The sequence below is a fragment of the Uloborus diversus genome, chromosome 9, assembly GCF_026930045.1.
Source record: "Uloborus diversus isolate 005 chromosome 9, Udiv.v.3.1, whole genome shotgun sequence".
Taxonomy (NCBI): domain Eukaryota; kingdom Metazoa; phylum Arthropoda; class Arachnida; order Araneae; family Uloboridae; genus Uloborus; species Uloborus diversus.
The window spans coordinates 134,078,919-134,106,416 of record NC_072739.1 but is presented as its reverse complement, the minus strand read 5'-3'; the positions used below and the strand labels follow the sequence as shown (position 1 = coordinate 134,106,416).

Below are 27,498 nucleotides of genomic sequence, written 5' to 3'. Positions count from 1 at the left end.
GTATGCACTAGGCATGTGTTGTCCCCAAGGGCATCCATATGCAAAATTTTAAGGGGAGGGCTCAAAAAATTTCCCCATAGAAACCGATTTTAGTACAGATTAGAGATATTAAAATTTGACATTTTTAATAATTTATTCATTAATGGCTAGAAAAGAAATTTTTATACATTTTTGTAAAGAAAAAAGCACTAAAAGCAAGTAAGTTCTCATTTCGAAGAGGGGTTTGAGCCCCCCCCCCCCTCCTTGCCACTATATGGGTGCCCTTGGTTGTCCCTCTTTTCTGTAAAATAGCAATTATGTGACTTTTGTTTTCCGGTTCTGAGGTACAGATTCAATGGATAGTAATATACTAATAATGATATGTACAGAATTAAATTTTTTTCTTACAATGCAACAAAAATTTAGAAGCCAAACATTTTTGGTTAAAAAATCGGTGATTCCTCAATCATAATCGTTACTACCATTAAAAATTTCAAAATATGTTAAAACTTGATCTCACTTTGAAAACCCTGATCTATTTTATACAGATTCATCTACATTCACAATTTAAAATGTTCATAAAATATCTATTTAAACTGATCTTAATGATATTTTAGTGCTTTTGTGGCCAGAAGTATAAACTTTTAATTTTTTTAAAACTTCATAGCTTAATAATGAGATTCAATAAAAACCTAGCACTATTCAAAACTAATTGCACAATAGCTCGACAATAGATCTAGCACTTCATTATGACACTAGGTCTACTAAAAATAGTGTTTAAATAACTTGTCTGATCCATAACATTCAGTCTTTCACGTTTTGGTAGATCTTTTCAAAAAAGGAATGGATGCCACATGATCACAATAAGGAAAGGAAAGTTGATTTGAAATATGATACAAAAAAGACCTAACTATTTTGTCAATTTCCTTTCCAAACTCAGTCTCGAAGAGGCTCAACTTTGTCATTTTTTAAGCTTAAAAGGTGAACAGAATCTGGAAGTAAAAACAACTCATTATGCAACAATATTTAAAATTGTCACATTAATAATAAAACAATGCTTTTTTTGAAAAAAAAAAGTCATTTAGAAATGTTAAAATAATATTCATTTATTGTATTTAAGAACAATATTTGTTTTCATTTAAATGGTTATCTAAACCGCCTTTTGATCAGTCACAAAACTTACTATAATCCAGCATCAAGATTTTTTTAAAAATAAAATGCTGAACTTAAAAATTACATGTGAATAGTAGAATAATGCGTTTCAAAATGAAAGTTGAAACATTTGGTAAGATTCAGTAAATTTGTTGTTTGAAGCATGGTAAAAAGAAAGAAAAGTGGTCTAAAATTCTTTCACTTTTCTCTTTTAGCTGTGAATTGTATTTTAAACATTAAATTTGATATAAGCAAAATTCATGGAGTTAAATCCACAATTTTTTTTAAAAACTTTTTCAATTTTAATCTCTAAAAATTAAAGAAAAGTAACATCTAAAAAATTGAAAATTATGTCTGTAGCGGGTGTATTTTCTCCTTCGAAACCTTGATTGGTTGACGTGTTTGAGAAACCACATACAGTAGTGGATGTCAAACAAGTCACGCGGTGCTTTAAATAAACATAATTACATTTTTACTACAATCAACTTTATTATTTCAATGAACTTTAAACTATATAATGACACTCATTACTCAACTAAAGGAAAGAAAGGCATTTGATGACGATAGGGGTCACCTGCACTAGTCAAAGACTCAAAAATTTGCTAAACGGGGAACCACACGAATGATATAATAATGAAAACAGTTGTAATAGGTAGCTATCGAAAGAGCATCTTGAGACAGATTTTTTTACTCAAAAATGATTTGCCCTTGCCTCAATTGATTTGCCTTGAATTTGCCTCAAAATAAAAGGTCTTAAAGTCGGTCGATATTTAAAGAAAAGGGCCAAATTTAAAAACTTGGTGAGATTTGAAGTTACCCCCACAATTTCACTGCCTACGTGCAGCAGGCATCCATCTGCAAAGCATGTGAAAGTTGTTTTTCATTTCTCACAAAGACTTAAAGACCTCATATTTCAATCACAAGGGCAAACAATTTATTCGCCCAACAGCATGTATTACTGTGCTTTTTCGATTGCTGCATATTTATTTTTTTTTTCATTATTACTCTATTGTGTGGTTGAACGACTGGTAACTCTTTGCTTTTTAATGTCACTGGTTAACGGTGTGGAAGAGTATGATATTTGAAAGGAACAATTCAGTTAAAGAAGTATTTGCTCATGAAAAGCATTTTTGCATTGGATTTTTCATCCATATTTCTTTCCATCAAAATTATGAAGCTTCCCGAGAACTGTGCACTCAGGGGCGGGTACAAGGTCATGACCCTCCGCCCCCTCTAAAACGTCAGCAATATTATCTGCTCACATTGTGTTCAAACACTTTGAATGAAATGTTGATGATTTGAGCAAACTTTTCAACTCATTATTTTTAAAAGTTAATGTTTGAGAAATAATACTTCTTTTCATCGCTTATAAAATTAATTAGTAACGTTGCTGCCCTTTTTGGTGCCTTATTCTTAGCCAATATGGTGCTTTTTACTGACACACAAGGACCCAAGCAATTTCAGAAATTTTTCATACCCAAAACCGTAGGTTCGTTCTTAGGGGAGGAGAGGTGTCATTTTTTTCAGCATGACCCCCCTCCCCCCAAAATGAGTCTGTACCTGACCCTGTGTGCAGCAGGAGTATTTTACTAGAAAAAAATATTTGAAGTGAAATGAACTTAACATTGAATTCCAGAAAAGAGAAGTGGCACCAGCAAATGATATCACAGTGATAAACTTCTTTGTTGTTACTACTCTGAACCAGAACGAAGGCTAACGTTTTTCTGGCTTTTTTTTTTCATACAGCCAGGGCCCGATCAAGACAAACTGGTGCCCAGGTCCTGAGTAAAAATTGGTGCCCCCCTCATGTGAAAATCAGCACAATTTCAAAGTCAATGTTTTATACTAGAAACCTACACATTACTGCAAAAACCTGGGATTTGAATACCAAACACTTGATAGTCACCGTACTAATCATAGTTAAAATTGCCTTACCTTAAGGTGAAAATGAATTAAAAAACATTTTAAAACTGCAAAAATAGCAAAAAAAAAAAAACTAATTCTGACATTAAGCTTTAAAAAGGCTTTTGCTTTAACAAAGGCAAATGTGTCGATCACATCATCGAAATCTAATTTTGATGTCACAGAGTTTTCAATGGCATAGCTGCCAACATCAAGATAAAAAAAATAGGAGCACTTAAGGGAAAAAATAGGAGCAATGAGGGTTAAAATAGGAGCACCAAATCGTGGCCTGTGCTAAACCTTCCTTCTGTACCGTAAGCTTCTATAAGTTCTAAGCACCATTACAATGCATTTCTGAATTTTCATGTTAGATTTTCAACAAAACTACAACCAAGTATTAGATAAAAATATTTTACATTAAAAAAGCATCATTACGTAGGTACATATTGAAAATTTAAAAAAAAAACATGATTACTGTTTGATTTAATAAAACTGCAACCCTTTTTAAAAATATTCCTTTATACATATCCTACATGTATTGAAAATGCATTGCCTTAAAATGCATAAGAACATATTGAAGATTAAAAAAAAAAAAAAAAAAAACACGATTACTTCTTGCACTCGGAAGTACAGCAACTTCATAGTAAAGGTCAAGACTTGGAAATCTTCTAAGTGGCCAGTGGCCACTAGACTCCAAAAACTTAGTGGCCACAACTGTCACCAAGTTTTGAAACACAAACTGGAGGGGAGATGGGGCAGTTTTTACAACTTTCATGAAAAAAATAGATGAATAGGACTTCACACATTTTAAAATATAGTCATTCAATACTTTTTTTGTACATGGAAAATTCAAGTTAAAATAGATTTCTGATTTATTTAAAAAAATAAATAAATAAATGAGAAGTCAGCAGGAACCTTCATTTTAGATGAAATGGTTTCAGCTTATAACAAAGCCTCCGAGGCAATAAGGATCAAATACAGATAAAATTTCTCTTTCAAAAAAATAATTTAAAAAAAACCCATAACTTTTTGCCATTTGTTATTTTGAATAGTTTGCATTGAGACAAACAACCAATTCTGTTTTCGGAAACTTAGGCTATTAATCGTCTTGTCTACTTCCATGTTGCAAATGACCAAACATGGCAACAATGCAAAAAATTTAAGTACGTAAGGCAGTTAGATTGACAAATGTGTTTAGATTTTGGTGCAGATTTGAGGCTCTTATCCTTCACTGTGACATCATTGGTACCGATATAGCCACCAGAAAGGAAAAACTTAGACCATTAAGAGATAGACAAGTCATTCTATTCAATTCTTATTGCAAGTTCGGAACTGCAATACGCATTCCCTCTCCCCTCACCACTTGACTGTTTTTCCCAATCTCTTCTTTCTGAACGTTGAAAAACACTAACAGTAACAAAAATATGAGCTTTATGTTGTGTACATTGTTACAAATTTGGCAGGTACATAAAAGTTATTTTTTGTTCCATTCCAATTTGCTCACTTTCTGAATTCTCTGCTTACAACTTGACGCTTCGTGTTGGGGGGAGCATCGCAAGGTTTCAGGAGGATGGAGAAGGAGCGTCTCTAATCATAATTTTTCCAACAGCTCTTTTCTTAGCATGGTTTGTTCTATATTGTCGATAAGTTGGCGAAATATAGTCCAACTGTCATCATTTTTAGAGTTATATTTGACAAGAAATCATCAAGAACCTCAAGTTTGGCAGCACTTCGAACCCAATTGGATAACTAGATTTACTAGAATATTCAAGTAAATTCACGTTTCTAGATGTTTCTGAAACATTTTATGCGGGTGAAAGCCAAGAACCGAGGTTTTAAATATGGCTCAAATGACTCGAATTAGCTTTTAGTCAGATGCTAAAACCTGCGAGGCCTACATGACTTGAGCTGTGCTTTGAATAGCACTAACTTATTCCGAAGTATCTGCCGTTGCGACCAGGTCATTTAAAGATATTTAAGTATCACGATTGTGATAGTTGGGAAAATGAGCAAGTGTAAAGATAATATCTATGAACAAAACTGCTGTGTGTTTATAAGGACCGAGTTTTCTCTTCAAGATTACCTGAAGCCGATGCAAACTCCTAAGAATATGGTAGAAAATAGTTTTTCTAATTGGTTTTACTACTTATTTTTACAAATTAGAAGAGCTAAACATCTTTGACATTTCTGCAGGAAACCCGAGCTTTTTGAAGCTGTTACGGATCGTTCAACTAAATAACGAATGATTCTTCTGCTGAAATAAATCTGCTCTCGCTGCCACCCATTAGACCATACTTAAATATTTGGTTTTTAGGTGAAAGCGACTGGCTGCCTTCATTAGCTGTCAGGGATACCAGCTTCTACATCACAAGTTTTTAATCACATTACAAATTACATCCTTTTAATTACTTCAATAAAAGAACGTTTTATTCCTGGAGGGTGAACATTCTTTTAAAAACACTATTTTCATAAACCCACTTCGCGAATTTCAGAAGAATAATATGGTGTAACAAGTCATATCTGCCGCAATGATTTTTACCCTGGCCTCAAAAAGTTAAGGTACAACCAGTTTTTTGCGTCTAATTTGCAAATGAATGAATGTAGAAACAAAAAATTTGGAGGGTATGTGCATTATATAGTTTTTTTTATTGAATGCGTCATAGCAATTTGTATCAGTGTATTGCAAAAACGATTTATAGCAAAAAAAAGCAATTTTTGCTAAAAAGTCCATTCTTGAAGCTTGATATTTGCATATTTTTTTTCTCACTCATAAAGATATGTTCTTTTCTATGATATAAAAGTGGCAGATATCGTTTTTACTTCCTTTTACAAAAAAAGGAAGTATTGTACTCGCGAAAAAATTTTCACTCAAAAATCGACCTTAATTTCCATTTTACTCACCCCCGTATGAATGTTGAGTTTTTTTTCGACTCGACCATAGGATAAGTGCGTAAGAACGTATAGACATGCGAAATATCCATTTTGACGATTCCCGAGTTTTATTACAGCGAGTTTTCTCGTGACGTCTGTATGTGCGTATGTATGTCGCATAACTCAAGAACGGTATGTCCTAGAAAGTTGAAATTTGGTACGTCGACTCCTAGTGGGGTCTAGTTATGCACCTCCCCTTTTGGTTGCATTCAGGTGATTCTAAAGGGGTATTTTGCCCCTTTTCGGGGGGAAATCATTGTTAATTTCGATGTTAACTCAAGTGGTGTTATAATTTGGCGGTCACTTGGCGATATATTGCCAGTCTCTTGGTCGCCAACTTGGCGACAAATTTGGCGATTTTTTTTTCTTAAATCTATTTTAATTTGGCCACTGTTGGTGATATTTAGAGAGTAAATTATTGATCACATTAAAATTGCCAGTGATGGGGAAATGACATTAAATTGGAGTAAAAGGAAGTCATGTGATGCACACCAGCTCGTTTTATAAATGGTTTTTAAGTTCGTTATTATCATTAATGCAAACTATGCATTTTATTCTTACTGCCATTTTTTCATGGTGAACTTCGAAAAACAGGTTGAACCTTAACTTTTTGAGGCCAAAGTATTCGGTTTTGGCCACTTGCCAATTTTCCACGCGATACGTGGTCGGACTTGCCTCGTCTATCTCTTTCTGGTCCAAAAGAGGGGAGAGGAGAGAGAAAGAGACAGGGACATACTTATAGACGTCACTCACAGCCTCCTGTGCTTGATGGCCTTGGCCACGGCCATCCTCTCGGCGTCCGTGAATCCCAGGATGCTCTGGATGGCCTTGAGGTGCTCCTTGTCCTTCTTGGTGAGGAAGTAGAAGACGGCGTCCTTGAGGAAGCGCAGCGTGTACTCGGCCTGCCGGTCCCCGCCCGCCTCGCGCACCAGCTGCCGCGTGGCGTCCAGCTCGTGCTCGAGCGCCTGCAGCTGCCGGAGCAGGTCCGGCACGGTCGCCCGGCGGGGGGCCCGCCCGGAGAAGTCCAGCGCCTCGTCCTCCTCCTGACGCGCAGAGGCCTGGCCCTTCCTAGAGGGAGAGGGGGGTCATGCGACACGAAGGAACGGGCGAAACTTGCCTTCCGGGACGAAAACTGAAGCCGCTGCGCTCTCGAGCTCGAAGACGAGTCAGTATTCTCCCGATGTATGCGATCTACCGCTCTAGTTACGCAACAGGTGGCGCCACTTACGTAACAATTTCAGTGGCGCCATCTGTTAAGTAACTACAAAATCCGTCAGAAAAAAATTGATACACACTTTCAGGAAACGAAAAGGATTACTCATGTGTTTATTTTACATTTAACTACTTATCACACATGCTGCACAACCTACAGTTTAGCACATGGCAACTTTAAATGTTCAAAATGTTGGCCGCTGGCGGCTAGAAACATAGCGGAATGACGAGTGGGTGCTGAAACAACGAAACACGCAACATTGACAGAAATAGTTGCGGCGACCGCTCGTCGTTCCGTTATGTGTCAACATTTTGAAGATTTAACGTAACCATGAGATGATTGACGGGTTTACAACATGTGTGATAAGTCTTTCAATGTAAAATTAACACATATGTATAGTCATTCAGGGTATCTAGGAGCCAGTTCGGATATAGTATATTTTAAAATCATAAAGAGCAAAAATTTTATTTGATGACATTGCCAGCATCACTAGGACTTCTAGGCTTAAGCCAAATAAATTAAAGGATAGAAAAGAGGCTCAAAATTATCCCAAGTGGCTGAAAGATATCTTGAATGACTAATACTTTTCATTTCTTAAAGTGTGTATACATTTTTCTGACGAACTCTGTGGGAAACTATAGCTGGGGTAAACCTAACCTGGAAGCGTCGTAAGGCTGTGATTAGGATTTGAGTAACCTTCACAATGCTGCCAGGTTAGATTTGCCACGACCATAGATTGGTAGATATAGAACGGTAGATTGAGATACAGTAAAACCTGCGTACAACGATACTGTTGGGACCTAAATAAATAAATAGTTATAGTTATAGACAGCTTGATTATTTATGCTGACATTTTACTGGGATCAAAGAAAATATCGTTACAGACAGGTTTATCGTTATAGACAGCATTGTTATACACAGGTTTCACTAACACCAAAGATGTTGCCCGGAAGTTTTATGGTGATTTTTCGCGTTTAGTGACGTACAGAGCAATTATAAAGGGAGACGATAGAACAGGAAAAAGATGGAAGAGAAAGATGAAACGTGGAAGGGGGGGGGGGAGAATCTCAAAATGAATAGGTAGACAAAAAAAAGGGTGAAAGAAAAGGAAAAAGGTGAAACATAGAAGAGGAAAAATGAAGTATGGATAGATGGAACAAAAAGACGGCAAATCGAAGGAAAAGGAACATAGATGAGGAAAAATGTCAAACATTGATAGGTAGGAGAAGAGAGAAGATGAAAAAGAAGTGAAGGGGTGAAACAGAAGAAAGATGGTAGGAAGAATTAAGAGGAAGATGGACTATACTTGTAGAAAGAAAGAGAAGAGAAAGAGTGAAGGATTATAGAGGTAGAAGAAGAGAACGATGTAAAACAGAAGGAAGTGAAAAATGAAACAGAAAAGGGAGGAAAGGAAGGATGATTCGTAGAAGAGAAGATGGGAAAAATGAAATACAGAAAAGGAGGAGGGGATTTAAAGACTTTAGGTTGAAAAGGAAAAAGATGGAAAAATAGAAGAAAGGAAGAGATTAAACATAGAAAGGTCAAGGAATGTTTATGATAGAGAGAAAAAGAGAAAGATGGAGAAGTAGAAAGAAGGTAAAGATGAAACATAGAAAAGAAAACTGTCAAAGATGTTGTTAGAAGAGGTGAAAAATTGGAAAGTAGAATGCAGAGAAAGATGTAAGAAACAAATGCCAAAAATGAATAGGTAGAAGATGAGAGAAAATAAAATAAAAGGTATAGGAAAGATGGAACATAGAAGAGGAAAAATGTCTTAAGATGATTGGTAGAAGAGAGAAAATGGAAGGAAGTGGGATATGAAACACAGAAGAGGAACCAATGTCGAAGATGAATAAGTTTATAGATGAGGAAAAATGAAGTAAAAAGAAGACGTAAAAGATGACACATAGAAGATGAACAATGTCCAAGATGGCAGGTAAAAGAGGACGAAAGATAAAATTTAAAAAGGCGAACGATGAAACATTAGAAGAGGGGAAATGGCAAAGATCGATTGGTGGAAGGGATAATATAAAATTAAAAGAAAAAGAGAAAGATGAAACATAAAATAAAAATGTCAAAGATCATAAGTAGAAGAGGAGTTGAAGATGAAATTAAATGAAAAGGTAAACGACAAAGCATAGAAGAGGAAAAATGACAAATATGGATAAGTAGAAGAAAAATTTAAGAAATTGAATGAAGGAAAGATAAAACATAAAAGAAAAAAAATGAAGGATGATTGGTAGAAGAGGAAAACAATGGAAAATAGAGGGAGGGGGGAGGGGAATTCAAAGGCGACAAGTAGAAGAGGAGAAAGATGAAAACTAGAAGAGGAGAAAGATAGAAACTAGAAGAGGAGAAAGATGAAAACTAGAAGAAAGAAAAAGATGAAACATAGAAGTGTCGTTAGAGAATATCAAAGATAATAGGTGGAGGAGTAGAAATGTAGAAAATGGAATGAAAGGGAAGAAAAACCGTAGAAGAGGGAATAAATGTCAAAGATGAATATTTGGAAGTGGGGGGGGGAGATAAAAAGATGGAACATAGAAGAGGAAAAATGAGTGTTTGGAAGGAAAAAAGAAAAAGAAGGAAAATAGAAGAGGAAAATTTGAATACTTGGAAGGGGGAAAAGATGGGACAAAAAAGAGGAAAAATGTCTCAGATGATTGTTGGAAGAGGGAAAAATGTCGAAGATGAATAGGTTTGTAGAGTAGAAAAAATGAAATAAAAGGAAAAGGTAAAAGATGAAACGTAGAAGAGGGAAAATGTCAAAGATGAATAGGTAGAAGCAAAGGAAAGTAAGAGAATATCAAAAAGTGAAAGAAATATTTAAACCATACTAGAAAAATGAAATATTGAATGAGAGAAAGATGGAAAGTAGGAGGAAGGGAAAGGTGAAACATAGAAAAGGGGAAAACGTCAAAGACAATGTGTACTAGAGGAGAGATGGCGAGAAGATGAAATAAAAGTAGGGATGAAAGAGAAAAGATGGAAATAGAAGGGGAGAAAAATAGCAAAGACGAAAAGTTGGAAAAGGAGAGAGGGAGAAACAGTGGTGAGAAGTATTTTTCTCCTGGAGTGGTTTAAACAGTTTATAGATGCATGAGTACTAACATATCAAGATTGGCAATTTTAATTATATATTATTAAAATTGATTATGATTTATTATAAAAGTAAATGAAAAGGCAAAAAAATAAGTTCAGAAACTTCCACTTTCATTACTTTTAAATTTCGTTAATTCCCCCCCCCTTTTTTTGCTAAAAACAACGAAATTTTGCTTTAAAGCTTTAATTCATTTACTACACCTCTTTTAGATTCTCGAAATGATCTTTATTACTATATTTTATGTCAGATTTTTTACATTAATTTTGTAATGACTTATAAAATTCTCGAACGAACTTGTACAGCCAGCAAATTTTATTGATTTCTGTTCAACAGAATTCCTCCGCTCTTCGCTGAAAGAAAAATGAAAAGCTGTCTTTCTTAATTGACCACTTTTGTATTCGAAAAATTGTTATAGCAAAATTTTAGTCAATATTTTTTTCGTTAAATTTGCAACCAGCGTTAATAAATAAGAAGTTAACTTGTTAACCTATCACCAGATGGCAGCACGAAAGACAACTTTTCGACGCAGAAAAAGACTACAAATAACGTCTCGTGTAAATCAGGGCTTTTCTCCTGGCCTCTGGAAGAGAAAACGAAATGAAAAGAAGTAAAGACAAAATACGGAAGAGGAGAAAGAAAACTGAAAGATAAAAAGAAGTATGAAAGACAGAAGAAAAAAAGTGAAAGAAAAAAACACATGGAAACGCTGGGAAACAAGTGATGTTACATAAAACAAAAAAAGATAGAAAATCTGGTGTGTGTTATGTGCCCGAAATCCACATCATGTAACTCGTGAGAAAATAGAAATTCATAAAATAAGACAAAATTGTGGGAATAAAAGATGCCTACAGAGCACGAAATAAATAATTTATAGTAGTAGATTACGTAGGAAACTAATTTTATTGCAATCTTTAGCACTTTGATAGGACTATCGTCAAACATTTTTGAAAACACTTGGGCTAAAATCTTTGTTTTAGGACTGATGCCGCCTAAATCTGGTAAACCTGTTACCCCCAAATCAAATTATGTGCATGAACCCTTACTAAACATCCTTGTTCGTTTCAGCCAAGGTTTAAAGGGAATGTTCAGATGATTTGTGGTTATCTGTCCAGAAAATAAAAGTCATCATAAAAAATAAGGTCTTTAAATTTGCGGTTTTTACCAATAAAGCTGCACGAGAACAGGGTGTCGAACATTCCAAAGAAATTTTGACACGAAATTGCAGAATGTGCTTTCAGAATTCGATTTTGCCACAGAGCCACATGCGTATCGTGCGAATCTTCTTTTAGAGGTATGCGGCAAGTTTAAAGCGCCCTTTGTGGGGCAAGTCATTAATTTTTGAGAAACTTAATGAAAAAAAAAAAAAACTTTAAGTAGGTTTACTTGGTCATCTAGACAGATTTTTCAGTCGAACAACTTTTTTTATAAATTTCTTTCGCAGGGGGTAGTGCCCCCATTTGACCACACCATCCCCTAGGAAAAAAAACGTGTTTATGCACGCAAAAATGAACTAAATATTTTAGAACAATATGATAAAGTACCTCAGGGAAAATGAAGAAAAATGGTTTACTTTTATTGCTAATTAAAAATTTCAAATCCGAAAGAAAATCATATTTTTGAGTTCAACCAGAAATTGAGAGAACAGAAAAAGATACTTTTATACTAATACCATCTAATGTTGTTCATTGAAGTTGAAAGGACTCGAGAGTGATTTTGATTCCAAAATTTCGGAAAAAAGAGGAAAAATAATTTAATAAATGGGTGGTTTCGAAACACAACCACCGCCCTTCAAAGGGTTAAAGCGATCAGATTCATAAATGTTTTCTTAGAACACACTTTTGGGAATGTGCTAAGGTGAGTTTATGTCTCCTACATATCGGTTTCTGATGCAAAAATATCGAATTCACGAATTCTACTTCATCGTATCTGATAAGAAGGAAATCAACTGGTACACTTTACGATGCATTTCAGGGGGAAAGACTAATTCAATCAAATAATTCCATTCAAATATGAATCTGGGGAAAAAAACATACACATCCGTAAACTTTTACGGAACTGAAAAAAAAAAAAAAAAAAGAAATGTGCGCTTTATTAGCGATAAGTTTACTTAGGGTTCAAGTATAAGGTGAATTTACAGCGCAAAAATGTTATAAATTTCGTGCAATTAAGTAATAGTACTATGTTGAAAAAATATTGGATTTTCTGCATATTTCTTGTTGGGAACGTTACAAATAATCATAAGCAGAAACGCATAGCGGCCAGCGAGTTTTCAGTTTTCCAAAAAGCAAGTTTCACTTTCCTTGTTTAAATAATACAAAACTAAACAAAAATGAATAACACACATGCAGACAAACATTAAGTAATAAACACATTCAGTGACAGACTAACTTAAGTTTTGTGACCTCAGTTTTTAAAAATATATGAGTTTTCAAAATTGCTTGTAAATTCTGTCCGATAAAAAAAAAATTCTGATTAAAAAAAATTCTATCCTATTTTTATTCCATTTCAAGGTTGGTTTATATATATATATATATATATATATATATATATATATATATATATATATATATATATATATATATATATATATATATATATAAATTGACTGGAACTGTGAGCTATATAATAAATATTCCTACGCAGAAAATTCATTTCATGATACTTCCATATGTTTGATAAAAACCATTTGCCAAGCTGAGTGTCGTGCACAAAAATATTTCAGATAATTTGCAGAAATAACCATCAGATCAGTATTGCAAAAAGTTTAGTCTTGAAATTTTAGGCGTACCGGAACGTTATGTTGCGAAGAAGAAGAAAATGGTGCAATTTTCACTACATTTAACCACATTTTATTTTCAATATGATTTCCACCGTTGCTTATGTCTTCGTGACAGCGATTAGAAAATCCCATTTTTGAGCTCTTTGGACTCGAAGGACTCAAGCATTAGCGCTGTTTTCACACCGTCATCATTTTTTAGTTTATAAATGCCAACATTTTTTTTCCTCAAAGATAGAAATAAGCGAATCGGAAGAGTGCAAGGTCTTAAGAATATAATGGGTGCGAAAGAATTTTCTAAGCCCAGCTCCGCGGTTTTCGGCGAGTCCCTAACCATTAGAGTGTTCTACCATTGCCCTGATGCTGTATGAGTTGCTTTCCTCTTATCGTACTCGCCAGACCTTGCACCCTCCGATTATCAACTGTTCCATTTTGCAAATGTCAACCTTAGAATAGAATGCCACTTCTCTGGGGACGTATGTCGAAGATTATTCTTAATTTCTAGATCCTCTAAAACGGATAAATAAAAGTTATGTGATTATCTACTTTGTAACTGCTAACTTATAAATACATATAAAGATTATATTAAGGTTCTACGTGACGTTCTTTTCACAAGATATTGAAACAGGTAGTAGTATTGAAAGAAAAAAGGGGGTACAGGGGACAGTTATCGAAGGCTGATCCATTCTATCATGTTAATAAAGGAACTAATACGGAAAATTGAATCTGTCGTTTTAATGGATCAAATCGTCAAAAACAGAACAAAATCCAGCTTTATTGAACTAGCCGCTTTATTGAACCAAAATTGTTTAGAACAAACGAGATTTATATAGACGGCGGCCACTAATGAATGTTAGTCTGCCACTATTAGAATGATTCAACATAGAAACAGTTATCATGAAATAAGCAAAAAGCAAAATAATACTACATTAATAAACCAAAGAAACTACAAAAGGCGTGCAATGTAAATGAAAAATTAGCTATCCAGTAACTTCATCCATGCAATACTCAACGATGGGGGTGCTCTGATTTATGAGTAGGTCACATTAAATATCAAAAATTTAAAGAGCAATAAAATTACCAGACAGTATTTCTACCTTTTTTATTTCTAATGATGTCAAATCGTATTCATACACTTTTTTTTTTAATCTCACAGCTGATTAAATCACAGTTACAATCACAAATAGAACATTTTCATTCAGTTGTTGATAGAAATTGGAAGATCCATTTTATTCTGATATAATTCTTTTTAAGCCTCACACATGTCTTCTAGAAAAGAATCTAATTGCTTTGAATACTAGCTGATTTTGGAAACTGCGATGTGCAATGATAACAATTAATTAAGCTCGAAAAAAACGCAAACAAATCAAACCAATCATCCAGGAACCTCGATTCTACGAATTGGAGTCAACAACTTTTAGGTTCAAGGGTGGAGCCAGCTAAAGTGAGCCAGCCCCTGGTTGTGGGGTGGGTCATCATCGGGAGGGGGGGGGGGATTAATCCATAGTTACGCCACCGCAGCTTGGCAATAAGTTTTTGCTATGATGGCGTCCTACCAATATGCCAGTTTTTTGTAAACAAGATTTTGTAGCTGTCTTTTATGAATGGAATAAAATGAAATTAAAATTCTGCGAAAGCATTCTTTGTCAAACTGTTAGCAGAAACAGAAAACACAAACCATAAAGTTACAAAAAAAAAAGATCAACACTTCTGTAAATCGAGGTTCCTTTGAACGGGAGAAACAATTGATAATCTGGCAAACAATTTCTTCGCATTACGGATATGCAAAACAGTATACGGATATTAAATAGACTATCTACTGGAATCACATGTTATGACTAGCGTTTCAAAAATCACAACTTCGCCTTTACGAAAAACCATATTCAAGGATGAACTGAAACACTTAAAGCTCTAAAAGTAAAGGGTTGAAATTTCCCATCAAGATATGTTCCATTGTTCTATAAATATTATTACACAATGTATTGGTGGTTTATAAAGTCTAGCCATAGGAAACATACACTTTGAGTCACCTATAAAAGGATGTCATTTTGTAGTTGCAAAAATTATCACATTGCTTAGGATCCGACTTGACTAGAAATTCGTCACCAAAGGCAGAAAACATTATTTATCTACTAAATTAATAGGAAAGAAAAGAAACAAGATTTCTTCCTAGCAAACTGGATCGACTTAAATTCAAAAAAAGTTATTTTCTTTTCACCGGAGCTTACATGCAGAAACATTTGGCACTTGTTCATTCCTGCTCCATTAAGCAAGTTCTAGAATCAAGATTGACTTTCTTTTGAAATAAAGTAAATTTAGGCTACATTAACGAAAACATACATTTGTAATTCCGCCAAATGAGGCAATAAATTTTAATCTTAACTAGGACATACCAATGATGATTTCTTCATTTTGTATCTAATATACTTTCTGTCGTCTCCAGGCATCGTATCGATTTGCAAGGAGACGGAGACGGTAGAAGACAAACATATCTCATGCTAGACCTAAAGAACCAAACTCTGAACTAAGAGCTACCAGGGAAAGCGGCAAATGCTCTGGCACTTCTTTTCTGTCACAACCGATTAGTCGAAGCTGAAAGGTCTTTGTCACTTGTCTAAACACTCTGGGTCACTTGACAAATTGAGAGGGATTCGCGGCTGCCCCTTCCATATCATAAAGGTCTGCGGTGACGACAGCAGTTATTGACAAATTTTCAACATGTGGATAGCTTGACGATTTTGCGTGTCATCCTTGCACAGGGGATCACGCCAACCTTTTCTGTATCGTTTCACTTTTGAGTATATGAACAGTTGGAGTGGGTACTCCTTACTTTCTGGCTAATCCTAGGCATCACGCTAAAAGATAGGGAGATATTGGATAAAAATAAAGGCAGTCAGGCTCTCTAAAATTGTGAACTCGGCAGCCTTGGTCTTTCTAAGCTTGCAAGCTAAGAAATAAGGTGTGAGGAGATAAAGGCAGTCAAAAGCTTAAAACGCCATGATAAATTAAGTTTGACACAGAAAAGGACCATTTTTTAGATGAAACCAATGGCGTTAAGAAAGATACTTTTATAACGCACATTTATTTTCACCTTTTCTGTTGCGGCCTGTGTGAAACAGTTGTCACTTGTAAGTGGCCAGATGAGGGGAAAAAACAATTCAGTACGCTTGCCTAAGAGGGGGTTGTAAAACAGGTAAAACCTCCGTACAAGAAACTCAGCATTAGATGCAGAGGAAGTAATTGGTGATTCTGAGTTGGCAGATATGGATCTAGAATTTGAAAATGCTCACTGTAACGGAAGATACGTTATGTGCCCCCTACACAGAGCAATGCCAAATGCCTTTCAGCTCCTATATTGTTGTGTGTGCTTTTTACCAGTCTAAACCTCCCAGAAGTGTACACGTTCTTAAGAAAATTGCATTTAATAAAAAAGAACCTAAGACAGTGATTCCCAAACAGTGCTTCTCAGAGCAGTGAAGTCTTCACGAGTAGCCATTTTCCTTTATAAATAGTTAGAAACATGTCAATTATGAAACTTTTTCAATATTTCGCAGCTTTCTTCAGTGCTAATTAGTGCTGTACAATACAGGTGTTCTGTTTATGTTTGTCTGTTAGTTATAATTAACTTAAGGAAGGACGCCGTATGGGAAAATCAGTTCCAAAAAAGAGCAAACACAAAAAAGTTTGGGAACCACTGACTGTTGGTATGTTGCAGCCCTAACGCGAAGCGGGAGCTAAGAACGTTTTTGCATGTCAGTTGTGGGGCCTGAATTCGATCCAGTTGGCCAGGGAGGGCGACAGGTATTCCCCGAGGTGGGGACTGAGGTGCTTGAGCGCGATTCCCGCCACCGAGACGCAAACGCACGCCCTGAGCGCATTCTTCCACCTGTACATCTTGAGGTACATCTGGCTGTGGTACTCCTCCTGGCTCTCCATGTCCCTCTGCACCTCGCTCAGCTGGGTCTCGATGTGCTCGATCTTGTCCTGGGCACGCTCGAACAGAGGACGCAGCTCCAGGTACCTGGGGAGGACAGACACAATGACGATATTTCAAGAAAATCGTCATTCCAGTACGAGACAGACATGCCATTTTCAGGTAGGGGGCAGATAGTTGCCCTCTCGCTTTTGAAAAATGTTGAAAAACACACATCACAATAATAAACAAAATATACGGATACGAGAGGACCCGACAAACGTTGTTCTGTTCAAACTTTGTAAATTGAAAAGTTAAAAAATTTCAATAAACCACCAAGTGTTTAAACCGTTTTGTTGAAAAAAGTAAGTAATAAAGATTTTTTTTTTAAATACTAAGCACTTATTATAATGCACTCAAAAGCATAAAATACCTTTTTTGGGTCAGAAAGGACAGTTTATGTATTCCTGTAGTTTTCAATTATTCCAAGAAAAAGACTCCACAAACTAAGAAAAGCGAGGCTCAAGTCATATAGAGAATGTTTTATCATTATCTAGCTTTCAATCATAAATTTGAGTGTTGAAGCATGCATATTTTTCTTAATGGGAAAGTTTGGCTTGAAATCTAGTTGTTAGTAACTAGTGTCCGGTCGTTCCAATTTCGGTGGATGTTCCGAAGCGTTTGGTGCATACCGAACACTTCTGGTTATACGCGGTTACTTGAGCAGACGACCACGTGCAAATATTCTTTTAGAACTTTGATTCAAGCGCCTGACGTTTAACTGGCGGAAGACACCATATGATCTGAATCACTCAGCCTGAAAACCTGGTTGCTCTGGGCTCGACAGTTCTATCGACGAAATTATTGAGACGACTTCTGGTTCCAGGTACTCGACTGGCTCTGTTCTAAAACATTTTAGGTAAGTGGTTAGAGACAAAGAGGATTAAACAGTAGGCTTATTGGAAACGTGGCCATGAGAGTTTGGAAATTAAAAAGTGGGCAGATGAACTACATCATTGCTCCAAATAGATGCAGCAATGAATTAACAAGGAAATTGAGACTGTAATTGCGACAATGAATGAAACTATATATAGGCATTCAATCATTGTCTTGGTGCAATAAACAAACAAACATGATTGCGTTTTGAAACACGGCTGCAAGTTGGGAGACCAGTTCAAGATTCCAGTTGAAAATATCTTAAGTGTACCCCATCCTCTACAGCATATGCGTTTGGTGAAAATAAAATGTCTATATTAAAAATACTTTGCTAAAAAAAAACTATTGACAGTTCGTAGGAGTATTCTACTGGACAGCTTCGTTCATTCTGCACTTGGCTGAAGATGGCTCAGGCTTTGAGATGCGGAAAAATGTAACAATTTTCGAGCAACCCTAAAATGAATCCGCAGGCAACATGATTAATTGACCTAGGCGAAAGTTTCTATTTTATTTTCATTCCACCTTTCGTCTTCCAATATTTTTCAAAGACGGCTTTCCGTCACGTAAACGGAAAACATGTACCCCTGTTTTGAAATGTTTGGAGGTAGGTACTCACCTGGTGTTGGCATCGGTGAGTTTTTGTAGCAGATCATCCACTCTCTCCGTGAATCTCTCCTTCAGGTCCTGGTAATGTTCGTGGTGCTGCGCCTTGAGGTTCTCGAGTTCCAGCTTGTAGGCGCCGAAGAACCTATCCAGCTCAGGCGATAGTCCAGGTGAGCCCGTGTCACCCTGCGACCCACATTCTGTCGAGGGCCTCCTGTCAGAGGAGGCCCTCTCAGAATCGTCTGGGATGGGGGAGGTGCAGACCGCCTTCTCCGCGGTCATCGTCTGCAGCTCTCCGAACTCGGAACTGTCCCTCGGACTGATGGACACGATGCCGCTGTCGTCGTTGCTAGGGGAGGTTTGGTCCCCGCCGTCGTGGCTCTCGAAGCTAATCTCCGAGGCCGAGTTCTTGGCGATGATGCTGTCCAAGGGGTCGCTCTCTTGCGACGAGTTCATCAGGTTGTGCTTCCCATCCTGTATCTGGGAGGAAAGCAAACACCAACATTACGAAAAATAAATATAACAATACACATACATTCAATGTGCTTTACAGTGAGTATTGTCTAACTTGTTGTCTGCTTTGTAAAGCATTTTCCCGCGCCTGCCTGCTCTGTTTTAAGAGCTTTAACTTATTTTTAAGTTTCAGCAAAAATGAAGGAGATAAAACGCTGACACTTTCCACGAATTACGTAGTGGAAAGTGAGTTAAACCCCTAGCTAAATGCAAAAATAAAAAAAGACTCCTTTCTTTTATTATATAAGACAGCTAAAAGCAAAGGGACGTAAGTAAAATTTCTACAAAATAAATGTGATAGCTATGGTTTTTGCATTAGGTTTATTGAAATTTGTTATAATCATTCGTTGAGAAAAAAAAAAAAAAACTTTTATTGCTACTGCCATTTCTTATTATGACTAGAAAAATCGCCTGTCATGGTATGACGGTGAAAATTGATTCATCACTTGAACGAAGACATTGGCTGTTTGGTGATATTTTGAAAGTTGAAATTTTAACCCAATTCCAGTGGATGAACCCTAAACTCCAGTAGATAGCGCTCATAGTTGACCACTTTTTCGTTTCTTCATTCTCCGAAACTGAGTCTTGCCAGTGAAACAATTAAGATACCGGATCCAGTTCAGTCATGACAAAATAAAGCATTTCCTTGCATGTCAAACATTACCAAAAAATATTATCAAATGCCGTGGCACAAGTTTCATTGTTGGTGACGTCAGGAGCGTTACTCGATCAGTGAACTTGCTTTTATATATATGTGGATGAACTTTGAAAGACATGTCGTGCCTTAACTTTTGGTGGCCAGTGTATTGATGCATCGAAAAGCACCCTTCAACTCTGCTGTTTCGATCGATACCTATTGAGATTTTATTATTAATAGTGACCATCATAAACTCCCCCTCAGTACCACTTAAGGCGACTAGTTCTTTAAGGTTTTAGCATTTTACACCCACAGAAGGGATCACTCCTTACCTGTGTGATCGCGTCTTGCAGCGTCCGCACCTCTGCCTTGAGCCTCTCGACCTCGAGCTCTTTCTCTTCGCAGCGTCGTACCTGCCGGGCGAGCGCCGACTTGAGCTGCCGGATCTCTCGCTCTCGCCGCTGCGTCGGCGTCAGGTATTCCTCCGGCCGGGCTAGATGCCGCTCGCAGTGCAAGATGTACCGCTTGCCGTAGTGGCACCGGGACACGGGCCGGGACGCCGCGGAAGCCTCTGTCGTCGCCTGAACGAGGGAGAAAGGAGAAACGTTAATATCCAACACCCGAAATTCGGAGGCAAATATATATTTAAAAAAAATATGATTTATTAATTAGTAAGATTGAAAACCATCAAAAAAAAGAGAAAAATTATTTGAATTTTGACATTTTGAATTCAAATTATGCTTTTCGCAACCACGATTGTATGTATGTGTGTGTATGTATGCGTGTAGGCATGTGTGTGTACGCGTGTGTGTATGCATGTGTGTGTATCACGAGTGTGTGTGTGTATGTATGCATATATGTGCATGTATATGTGTGTAGGCGTGTGTGTATGTATGTGTGTAGGCGTGTGTGTTTGTGTCTGTATGCAGGCATGAGTGTGTTGGTATGTGTATGTGTGTGTGTTAAAGTGTATGTATATATGCGTACGTGTGTAGGTGTGTATGTATGAGTGTGCATTCAGGATATGGACGCAACCTGGAAACAGTTATCGCTAGAGCAGCAGCGTCGGGACGGGTCGGTCGACGGTGGCGGGGGGAAGGCGCAGAGGGAGGCGGGGGGAAAACAAAATCATAGGAACGCCAAAAACAGTCAAGTGAGAACAATAAGCAATCGTGATTGCTCAAAAAAATTATCTTAATTTGAATTTTTGGCGGTGGTGTGTGTGTGTGTGTGTGTGTGTATGTAGGCATATGTATTTGTGTCTGTGCGCAGGCATGAGTGTGTGTAGGCGTGTGTGTGTATAGTATATGGACGCAACCTAGAGACGGTTCTCGCAAGAGGAGTAGCATCATCACAATCAAATGAGAACAATAAGCAATCGTGATTGCTCAAAAAGAAAAGAAAAAAAAAAAAAAAGAAAAGGAAAGAAACTTACAAGATGCAAAAGGATTGAAATCTCATTCGAAAAAGACGCATATAATGTTGGCGTTTGAATGCTTCCAAAACGTAAATTATTTCATTAGTTAATAAATATAACATAAAAATAAAACATGAATTAAGCTAATATTCGGTAAAATGCGCAAAAAATAACTTCCCACGGTCCAATGTATTTACAAGATGCAATAAAATTGAAATCTCAAACACTGGATGATATAACTCGCGACGTACGTGTTCAATGTTAGCATGTTCACAAAAAATATAGTAAATAATTAATTGTTAAAATAAAAAACTAAAAAAATAAATCTTCGGTAACATAAGTTGGAACAACTTCCCACTGCCCAAAATATTAAAATACATACCAGATGCAAAAGGATTGAAATCTCTAACGCGGGAAGCAATTTTTCGCGACCTTCATGCCATGTTTGCAAAAAGTAAGCGATTGATCAATTATCAAAATAAAAGCGATGAACGAGGTACACGATGTGAATTGAAGTTGTTGAGAAGATAACATCTAGGGCAATTAAAAACGAAACTATAAGATCAGGAGGGGGGATACATAATAAAACGGGTGAAAGAAATAATCAAAGGAAAGAAAAAGAAAAGCCCACTCTTGAAAAGTAAGGGTTGAGAGGAAATAAAGGAGTTTTTCTTAAAAAATGGGGGAAAGGGGAACGCTGCGACCTCTGCATACGACAAACGAGATATGGTTTCCCACTAGTAGTTTAAACTGGAAAGAGCAATTTCAAAATAAAAATTTTTTACCTGTGAGGCATAGCTCATGAAGCTACCAAAGCTCTTGACCGAGCTGCCGTCGTCGTCGAGTGAGAAGGGGACGGATCCGGCCGCAGAGCCCAGGTCTCCGTCGAGGGAGGGCAGGCGCCGCCCCTGCTCCCAGGGCGGCAAGTCTCCGCCGCCCGAAGACTTGGGCCGGGGCGCCGCGTCCGAAGTGGAGCGGCTGAGGCGTGGGATGCGGCATCGGCGCCGCGGGAGGGTCGAGGAAGGGGTGCGCAATTCGTCGGGTTCAGTCATCACCAACTCTGCAAAGAGAGACAAGAAATTACTTAGAAACGCTTCGCTAACAGAAATGTTAAATTGCGAATTTTACTTCCCCCCCCCCTCCCTCGTCGATGAGGGCCGCCAATCATTTTAAGATAAATCCCACGGGAAAGAACACATCAAGTTGAAATATATTTAATTATCAGTAATAAAATTTAAATCTATTCAATTTTTTTCTAGATAATATGAAAAACACGAAAAGAAGGTAATAAAACTATACTATGTCCTGAAACTACATCTATAGTGCAACCACGTTTTTTCTTGTCTGTGTATCCTGCATCCGCTATATAAGTAATAAGACTTGTAGTGATCTTAATGTATCTCATAATTGCGACTTCGATTTCATCTCCTCTTTACCATAGGCGTATCATCTGCTTTAAATTTCCTAATTACTAACTGCGAGTCGCAGAAAAGATTTAGATTTGTATTTGAAATTTTATTTTAAAAAGTTCTGCATTTCTCGGAAGTTACCAGCAAATCTCATCACATGCAGAAATATCTGCTTTTTCGATTGGTACCTGCTTGCGAATGCGCGAGCTTTCCTCAGAGAATTATAAGTAGTAGTTGAGATATAGACACCTTAGCGACAAGGCATACACGAAAATGGCATAAATATGTGTATACTAGTTGTACTCACACGGCGAGGGTCGCGCTAAGAATTTAAAGAATTTAACTTGAATACATGAAAATTATATTACACACACCATTGGAAAAAAAACAGTAAAAGTTCTTTTGCAATTTAAGATATTTCTCAAAAGAAATAAAAAGTATGAAATTACATTAACAGTTGCCCCCCCCCCTTAAAATGTCAAATAATCCACCAAAATCATTGTTTATCGCCTATCTCGCCAAGCGACCAAGCTACCGGAAAACAGTCGATTAGCGAGCGAAGCGAACTCCAATCATCAGTTAGCGATCCGATCTTTTTAACTAAAACGTTTAAACGAAAACCCCGCTTTCTCTCCCCTTTCCTTCCAAGAAAAAGAACGCAATCAAAAAAATACATTAATCTAGAACAAACGGAAAATCCTGTCCTACGTGGAAAAAAAATAATAACTTAAATACACAACGCAATTTACACAAAATGATCATTCAACTCCACCTAGAAAAAAAAAAATTAACTCAAATATGCAACGCAATTTATACAAAATGATCATTCAACTCCACCTAGAAAGAAAGTGTTTTAAAATAAAATCCGTATTGCAAATGCAAAAGGAAAATCCTGCTCCCTTGTAGAAAAAAGAATTTAACTCGAACACGCAACCGTGGCGTAGCTACAATGTTTGCCGCTCGGGGCGGTTCCTCCTTTTGCCGCCCTTCGCTGTGAAATAGCATATACATTAAACTGTTAAAGGGGTTTAAAATATAACTAGAAATTTAATTAAAGAAAAAAACGACGTAATTAAATTCTATATACTTGCAAAAGAAAAAAAAGAGGGGATAAGAGCCTACACTTGGAGAAAATTGCTAAATTTACGCAAAAAATCGCAATTTCAGGCAATTTTTAATACGGTTAGAGGAAAGGCGAGGCCATCGTGAAGTCAGTCGGTTTCCCTCTTTCTACCGGGCCTGCTTCAAGCGAGCAAATTCCTGGGATGAGTCATCCAAGTGATCCCATGGTCCCCAACCCTACGGCCAGCGGCTATCGACAGAACGGCGTTTGCTTACAAAGAGCATTTAGTTCGAGTCGAGTTTGCTGTCCGTTACAGACATGCAGACTTGGATGAGAATTAGAAAATTCAAAATTCTAACAGGAGATAATGCCTTAAAAATTGAGTAAGTAATATTTTTCTTTTTATAGTATTATTTAATTTATTTATTCTATATTTCGTAAAAAACGTGTGAGGGTATCTGCCTGTTAATAAAAGAGCAATTTAAGTTAAGTCTGAATCACAAAAAAGTGACTACATTTACATGTACTAAAAATCGTTCAGAATTCTGATTATTATCATTTGTTAATCAAATTAATGTTGTGATTTAGTTAATTTTCGTTGACAAAAAAGAAAGTTAACAATAAAAATTGACAGTTCTAAAGGTTAATATGTTTGAAAATGTAAGATTTAGGTCATTTTTAAAGATGAGTCTAATTGAATTTATTTCAACTAATTTTATGCGGAAAGATTTTAAAAAAGGTACCTGTGTGACACGATGTGTAAATAGTATACATTAAAGCACAAGTATGTTTAAATAGACCTTTTCAGTTTCAATAGTTTTAAAGTACTGTGCTGAATGTACGAAATCGATAGGGGGTGATTTTGAAATATATTCATAAAAATAAAGTCCTAATAGATATCAAATATTTTAAACTGATCAAAATGCGTTTTCTAATTTTTCTGAGTTTACTATGAAATATGAACACATACAATGGTTATATATTTATTAAATATATAATCATAATAAGCCAACAGGTTTACACAGCATAATTTTTCAAACAATGTACTGTGTATCGCAAATAATTTCATCCAAGTGTTTGCTATTAAAAACTTAAAAGTACTTTAAAGACAAAAATACGAATTTCATTCTTAACAACTTTCAAGTATCATAGTGACTGTCTCAAGTGTCATATTAAGGATTTGAATTGGTTAATTAGAAACCTCATGTGATTACATTTCTAATTTCTCATGAATTTTTTTTTTCCATAAAATAGTTAAAGAGGCAGTTATATCTCAGATTTCATTTGAAACTTGGCTGGAATTCACATAAACAACCATTATTGCAATTAATAAATGTGTTGGGGAATTATGTTCAAACTCCTCTGAACTTACATTTTTACGATCATTGTTATTGTTTTTTAATCTTCAAATTTTTGAAAACTTGAGAACACAAACCCTTAGTTTGTAGCTTATGGGTACATTAGTAACTTTTGTGCTTATTAGTTTTGTCACATCGTTAGTAACAGATTATCACTGAATTTGTTCAATTTTAAAGCTGTTTTATGCTATTTTTTATGTTTGTAAATAAAGTGTGTACTCTCGAAATGTGTTATGTCTTATTTGAAAAAAAAATTTCTCACTGAATTTTACTCTATTCTTGAACGTTCTGGTTGAAATTTTCAGATTATTTCGACCAAATAAGATTAACATAATCATAAGCAAAAAGACGAAATTTTGTAAAATCAGGATCTTACTTCTAAAATGCTAATAAATTTTAAAAGGTCTGAGAATTTTCGAAGTTGGTCATTTTAAACACCAAATTTAAACTAATCAACTACCAAAAGATTTATTTTCAGATTATTGTATCTCACAAATTTCAAAAATGTAATGAATAATCTGTTTTCTTTATTTAAGTTTTGACGGCAGTAATCTGAACTTACAGCATTTTTGTCGCACTCAATTAAAATTTAAAAGAATAATTACAATTCAAAACATAAAAAGTACATATGTTAAATACTTAAATGTATGATAATCAAAAATACCATTGCACTATTTATATTGCTTTCTGATCTTTTTTCAATGAAATATGTATGAGAACTATTGTTTGCTGTGTATATGTCAAAATCAACTGAAGATACTGAAGTTTTAAGACTTTCGTGCTCCATATCGAATTGTAAGTTTGAAGAGAAGGGATGAAGCGCTTAAAAGTATGGGATCACGTGGATTGCGCAATTAAATCTTGAAGCAGGCCCGGTAGAAAGAGGGAAACCGACTGACTTCACGATGGCCCCGGGAAAGGGCAGGTTGGATTTGCACCTCACTTACTGGAGTACTGTAGGGAGCAAGTCCAATCATTGGCTTAGGAAACGCTGAGGCAAAGATCCCAAGTCACGTGGTTCAACTACGACGAATGAGAGACACGTTTTACGTGAAACGAAACCTGATTTCTTCCAACACTTTACTTTGAAATCACTTGACTTCAGATACTTGCTTCAAGATTAGAAAGCTTCACTCTCTCCACCTTTCATTCCTTCTTAATGGTCATCACCATCGAAAGTCTTCATGGATTTTCGAAGGTAGCTCCCCTCTCCTCCCGAAGAAGCTCCCGAAATAAAACTTCGTCTACACTAGGAGCAATGTAGTCACACTATGATAAGAAAAGGCCTGGCCTGGAGGGAACTTCTTTCGTCTCACAGTAATCCTTGATTGCGAAAGCTTTAATTTGACTAATTCAACAAATCATTTTTTTTTAATTATTCATTTATTAATTACTTTATTTGTTGTAAATAACGCAAATTACGAACAAGAGAATTTTTAAACATAATTCAATGAATGACTTCTACGCGAGTGGGATAAAATGGAATGACTTCACTTACAAGATTCTAAAATTATCTTTTTCAAACAGGGACCGTGCCAAATCCAGTAAATGGCAATATCAATTAATTAATGACACGAAATACTTCAACCACTTAAATGAATAGCTTTGCCTCAACTTCGATAGTTACGTTAGCAGAAAAGGTCACTACAACGACTACAAGGCAAGTTCATTCACGAACGTGACGCGTTAAACATATTTAAACAAGAATCATTTGGTCACAGTCTCTGCTACGGGAGAAAAACTCACCATAATTCCAGAAGGGCATCTTCAGGGCGTTGACAGCCCCGGTCGAGGGCGCCGCCCTTCTGACGTGCGGTTGGAAAGATAGAACTCTAATTGCATTACATGCCATACACCTTTACTTAATCCACTTAAAGCAAAACTTCTACGATTTTGAAGTTCATTCAATCTCTCATTGGACATTCTGTTTTGCAATGCTTTTGAAAACTCACAACAAATATTTGCACGGACAATTAAACCCATAGCATTAAAGATGCACCGAATATTCTGGTAGTATTCGGTATACTGCATATTCTGCAGACAAACCGAATATTCGGTTCGGCCGAATACTTTACTATTCGACATTGAACAGTTAACAAGCTCAAACATTCGACAATTGGTAAACGAATGTAGATTTTTTATAAAATGTATTAAAGTTATAGTGTAGTACCATAGTATAATAGTGGTTCAAGCTGTTACTTACTAACATTATCGCATTCAAAGATATTTCAACGTAAGAACAAAGTAATTTTAATGTTAACCCTCAGATGTTAAATTTGACTTCATTGCTTTTCAATTTTTCTTTAATTTTATGACACATTACATTAACCTTACTAAAATTACAATTACTAACTCATTTAAATAGAGACGTACCGAGTGCTCGGTAACTACTCGGTACTCGGCCTAATCGGCCAATTTGCCGAATACTCGGTACTCGGTCACATTTTGATCAGATACTCGACAATACCGACTAATTGTAAAAAAAATAAATACTGTTCAAGACAGATTTTACAATTAATAAAAAAAGTGCAAGCATATAATATACTCCAATCATTCACAATTGCTATATTCATAAAATAAGACTCATAACAAA

The 27,498-nt window shown here is 36.2% G+C and overlaps 1 protein-coding gene and 1 non-coding gene across 2 annotated transcripts; both read right to left on the bottom strand.

Moving 5' to 3' along the window:
• Nucleotides 1–768: 768 nt before the first annotated feature.
• LOC129229438 (protein quick-to-court-like) lies at nt 769–26,699 on the bottom strand. Its single transcript, XM_054863747.1, has 7 exons — nt 26,652–26,699; nt 21,861–22,135; nt 19,991–20,239; nt 18,522–18,988; nt 16,943–17,077; nt 6,718–7,032; nt 769–971 (listed from the first exon to the last, which is right to left on the bottom strand). Exons 1-7 carry the CDS (start codon nt 26,668–26,670, stop codon nt 941–943), a joined length of 1,491 nt encoding a protein of 496 aa, XP_054719722.1. The 5' UTR covers nt 26,671–26,699; the 3' UTR covers nt 769–940.
• Nucleotides 15,771–15,881, bottom strand: LOC129230776 (U6 spliceosomal RNA). The gene has a single exon (XR_008581178.1). It is a non-coding gene; the product is annotated as a U6 spliceosomal RNA (small nuclear RNA).
• Nucleotides 26,700–27,498: the final 799 nt, after the last annotated feature.